The 4942-nt window shown below is 45.6% G+C and overlaps 1 protein-coding gene across 1 annotated transcript in view; it reads left to right on the forward strand.

Moving 5' to 3' along the window:
* Positions 1 to 2896, forward strand: part of LOC109521677 (uncharacterized) — a gene marked incomplete at its 3' end in the record, with an annotated part of 98062 nt that extends 95166 nt beyond the window's left edge. Inside the window, 1 exon segment of the mRNA XM_019879664.1 lies at positions 2496 to 2896. Within this exon segment, the coding sequence (XP_019735223.1) occupies positions 2496 to 2896 (401 nt within the window).
* Between the last annotated feature and the right edge of the window lie 2046 nt (positions 2897 to 4942).

Below are 4942 nucleotides of genomic sequence, written 5' to 3' on the forward strand. Positions count from 1 at the left end.
CAAACTCTGGAACTCACTCCCACCCGACATCCGAAATATTGACTCTCTTCCTATATTCAAAACTCATCTCAAAACCCACCTATTTAAAATTGCATATACAGTTTAAACTCATCGCTTTTATTGTTTATAATTTTATCTGTGGTTTTATTGCTCTTTTGATTGTAAAGTGTCCTTGGGTATTTTGAAAGGCGCTTATAAATAAAATGTATTATTGTTATTATTAAGGGCAGTGTCGGGGACAGTGACAAACACAAAGGGTCATGGACATTAGGGGTGTTCACATGGCAAGATTTGCTCCAGTGCTACACCGGCGCTGCGCCAGTAGAGCGTTCACGCGTGCAAATTTGCTCCGGTGTAGCCCCGGAAAACAGCTTACACCGGAGCAAATTTGATCCACCTAAGGGAGGTGGTGTAAAAATTTGCTCCAGAGCAAATGCTCGTTTGCGGGGCAGCACCGATGTAAAATGGTACGTGTGAACGCTACAATTTGCTCCGGAGCAATGAGAAGAGTTGATTACGTACGGCAAGAATGCCTTGCTTTCGTGCTCTGTCGGACTTCCGTCATGTGTTTGTTTAATAACAAGACACAAGACATGGCTGGTAACGTAGCAAGCACCTCTTGGGTTATACCATTTCAACTAGAACGGGCGGGGGAATAGTCCCCAAACGTCATCTTTCCTTTTGTAGGAGACTGGACTGTCTCGGAGTTGTTTGTGTAGTTTGTTCCTTTGTTGTGTATTCACAACCCCCCGCCCCCCTTAGAATTTATTTTGTGATTTCCTCTCTTGATTTTTCTGTTTGGCGCATTACATTTTTGCTTTTCTGAGTGTCATTGAAGTCATCGTTGATTTACGTTTTCGGCGGCGGTCACTCTAGAGCAGAAGGCACGGAGACCGAGAAGGAGAAGGACGTGCCTTTACAGTAGTTGCTTGAGTTGTGTATACGTTTTAAAAAGAACCAACGTGACAGCTCATTTGTTTTGTGTCGTTTTGCTCCGCTGCAGAAACTGCCGTGTGAATGCAAGTGGAGCTGCACCGACGCTGCGCCGGTGCTAATACGCTCAGGGGCTTTGTACATGTGAACGCTCCACAAAATTTGCTCTGGTGTAAAATATATCGCAACAAAATACATCGGTGCAGCGCCGGAGCAAATGTGTGCCGTGTGAACACCCCTATTGAGTTGTGGAGATGAGCCTCAATCATGGCTTGCATTTGTTCCACTCTGATCCTGCTACTCAGAAGTTGGAAAATTCAGCATTATCGGTACATATCTTACGTTTACTTTGCCGTGTGTCTAGATACAAGGATGCAATGCCATAATTTCGGTAAGTATATGTGTACACAATATACTATGTACTATACCTGGAGCACTGACTACATGTATAATAAAGGGTAAAAATACTTCATAATTGTATTTCTGGTGGCACGGGGAGCATTTGGCTCGCACTGGTCCTCTTAATTCTTTCAATATTTAACCATAATGATGCACGAGTAGGCTGTTTTCTATTAATTAACATTCATGGACCACATACTGCACTGGACGTAAGCAGAGTCAGCAGAACAACTTTTGGAGTGGGGTGGCGCAGTTCTTAGTGGGGACTTCCAACACTGAGAGCAACCAACCTCAAAAGCTAAATACACATTGCTGTGATGGGTTGCTATCTGTTAATGATGATGGCAGTTTGACACTAACGTGCTTAAGCTCCAGTTCCATAGAACTGCTGCTTCAAAGCTTGTGTCAAATCACACAACAGCAAGTATAATGTCCGAAGCAGCAACAGTTTCATTTCATGAATGAATCAGCTGACTGGTTCTGCACAAGTTGGCAAGGTCAGTCAGCACTGACCAAGCAGGTAATCCCATTGTGCGCAATTTACAGCACGGTACCGCATCGAATTGCAAAAAATAACGCTAGGCTGATAACCGCAGTCTATATATCTGACTGTCCTTCCAGTCCTAATGGGTCTCATCTTCACTCCATGTCAGGCCGTTCATGCAAAACATATTTCGCATTCAGAGCATCTGGCTCGTACATGTATGGTTCAGCACAGATCTTGCCAACAACCTTCTCTTGCTCCAACTCTTCAAACACCGAATCCCCTCAGATAAGTTTGAAACATCGCTTTCTGAATTGATTTCTGACTTGCTTTGTACACTTTTCAGAGTGAGCCCTGCTATTGTTCTCCTTGAAGTGACGTCACACTGACGGGTTCGACGCTCATCAGAATCTCACTTCGGGAAAACAATTACTTTGTGGAATTTATGAAATAGAAATTATTTTTCAAGCTTCACTTCATGTATTTGTTTAATGACTTGACTTGACGTGACATAAATATATTTGATGCATATTTGGAACTTAGAGTCTGCTTGGAATTGAAACAGATTTACATGGGACAGGAGAAGTAAACCAATCTCATTTTTTTCATCAATGGATGCCACAGCTTCTTGTTTACTTTAAAATTACTATTAAAATCGATTACTGCAATGCCCTTTACTTTGGAGTCAGCCAATCCTCCATTAAGCGACTCCAGCTGGTCCAGAATGCCGCTGCTCGCCTCTTGACTTGTACTCGTAAGAGGGAGCACATAACTCCTACTCTGGCATCCCTTCACTTGCTTCCTATACATTTTGGAGTTATTTTCAAGATCCTATTATTTGTTTTCAAATCTCGAAATGACCTCGCGCCACCTTACCTCTCTGAGCTCATCCGCCCCTACACACCTGCCCGGCGCCTCAGATCTGCGGACCAGACATTATTAGAAGTACCAAGAACTAAACTGAGGCTCAGAGGGGATCGAGCCTTTTCTGTTGCTGGTCCCTCTCTCTGGAATGACCTCCCACTGAACATTCGGCAAGCCTCCTCGCTGCCCATCTTTAAAACCCACCTCAAAACTCACTTGTATTCTCTGGCATTTGACTCAGCATGACTCAGATTTTTTCTTGGTTTTGCTGTTCGGTGCTTTCTACCATCTTTGTTACTGATTTGTTGCTTTACTGTTGTATATGTTAGTTGCTCCATGTACACCACTTTGTGTGCAGCGATGGCTGGTATAGGGACTGAACAGCCCGTATCCGGGGGTTTGGTCCCCCATACCCACAAAGCACCTCATCCACCCCTGGGGCCTTCCCACCACATTTTTTTAAACCACATCAGTGATTTCAACCACAGAGATAGGAGAGCCCACCTCAAAAATTTGGCTTGAAGCTGACATGAACATTATGAGCAATGACGTCTCTGATCCACTGGTGAAAGGACACGTCAGTTGGTTATTTTTACAAGCCGAGCCAAACTGTAATCATCAATTGGTCAGTCTCTCATGTTATTTTAACTGCGTTTCTGTCAGTAAATTTCACCGGGCTGCCAATGTATCGATTGCCGATCCATCAGTCCGCACAAAGGAAAAAAAAAAATAAAAAAAGTACATGTCAAGTCATACAGATGAAAAATCCAATTTTATTAAAATGGTAAATGGTGGTCATTCTGCATCAGTGTATGTACCCTCACCGGCCACTTTATTAGGTACACCAGTTAGCGGCCACTGAAGCTGTGTTCCGCTTAGCCAGTCCATAGCCATCAGCTGCCTCTGGGGTCCCACAGGCCATAAAGGCCCAATAGGACTCCTTCTTCAGCTTGACGGCATCCCTTATTGCTGGTGTCCACCAGCGAGTATGGGGGTTGCTGCCACGAAGAGGCACTAACCACCTTACGGCCACAACTCAGATTGGCCGCCTGTCAGAGTTCTTTAGCCGGACAAAGTTAAATAAACGACTCGCACACAGGGAAGATTGTCTTTCTGATGGCAGAAGCGGATCTCTGAGAGCGAACGACGGTAGTTGCTCCGTGATCACACTGAGAGATCGTTGTGCTCCTGTCGGACTTTTATTATTTACATATGCAAAATACAAGAAAAACACTGCCCCCGATACTTGCATACCACGCCCCCAGCCCAGCCCCTAAGCAGTGATCTGATTACCTTGGTTTAAGCTTTGAACCGCAGATACGTTGACACCTTCCAGTCTGGTACACAACGAATCAGCAAGTTGCAGACTTTGCAGATGACAAATGTCCGCCTGGGCACGACACCCGTTCCCAAACCTTTTTTGATGTTCTACAACACTTTGTTCCCAAATTTGTGACCGAGTCTAGCCTTCTTCCATCTGTTCGCCCCCTTGCTTTGACGTGATAACTGTGGACTTCAAAAGCCCTCCGCCGAAACGGACGACACCTTTGCGCACAGGTAAGTGGGGGCGCTGAATACGCACCCAAATGTCCAGACATGCCCAAATTAAATGAAACTTTAAACATGATACCATTTTGCTTGTAGATTTCTCTATCACCACCTCAACAATAGAGGCATGGAACATGGTCCACTCGGACTCAATGTCGTACCCCCCGGACATGGGAAAAGCTCTGCTGGAGGTGGGAGTTGAAACACCTTCTGACAGGGGATTCCGCCAGACACTCCCAACAAACCCTCACAATACGTCTGGGTCTGCCAGGTCGGACCGGCATCTTCCCCCACCTCTGTGATATCAAGGGCTTTCTCAGGGAGGATCGTCAGCGTCCGAGGACATTGTGAGCAGACTGGAGGACACTTTTCTTGAAAGTCGCCCAATCTGTCACTTTGTCGGGACCCAGGGCATCAAGAGTGCGGCGAATGGAGTGACTAAAGTCTGGCATTTTTGGGGTCACTGAGTAAGGAGGAGTTGAAGCGAGGAAGAGTGTTTTGCTTGTTGACTCAGAGCTTAAGCTTAAACTCAGCCACCAGCAGGCGATGGTCTGTGTTGCCAAGCTGTGCTCCTCTGTACACCTGGCAGTTGGTGACAAATTACTTCCAGTGTCGGGAAATGAGGATGTGGTCCAACACCTGCCTAGTTCGGCCATCTGGGCTGTACCATGTCCAATGATATGTTTCCGATGTTTGCGGGGAAATCAGGTGTCA

Source organism: Hippocampus comes, unplaced genomic scaffold (assembly GCF_001891065.2).
Source record: "Hippocampus comes isolate QL1 unplaced genomic scaffold, H_comes_QL1_v1.1 scaffold158, whole genome shotgun sequence".
Lineage (NCBI taxonomy): Eukaryota > Metazoa > Chordata > Actinopteri > Syngnathiformes > Syngnathidae > Hippocampus > Hippocampus comes.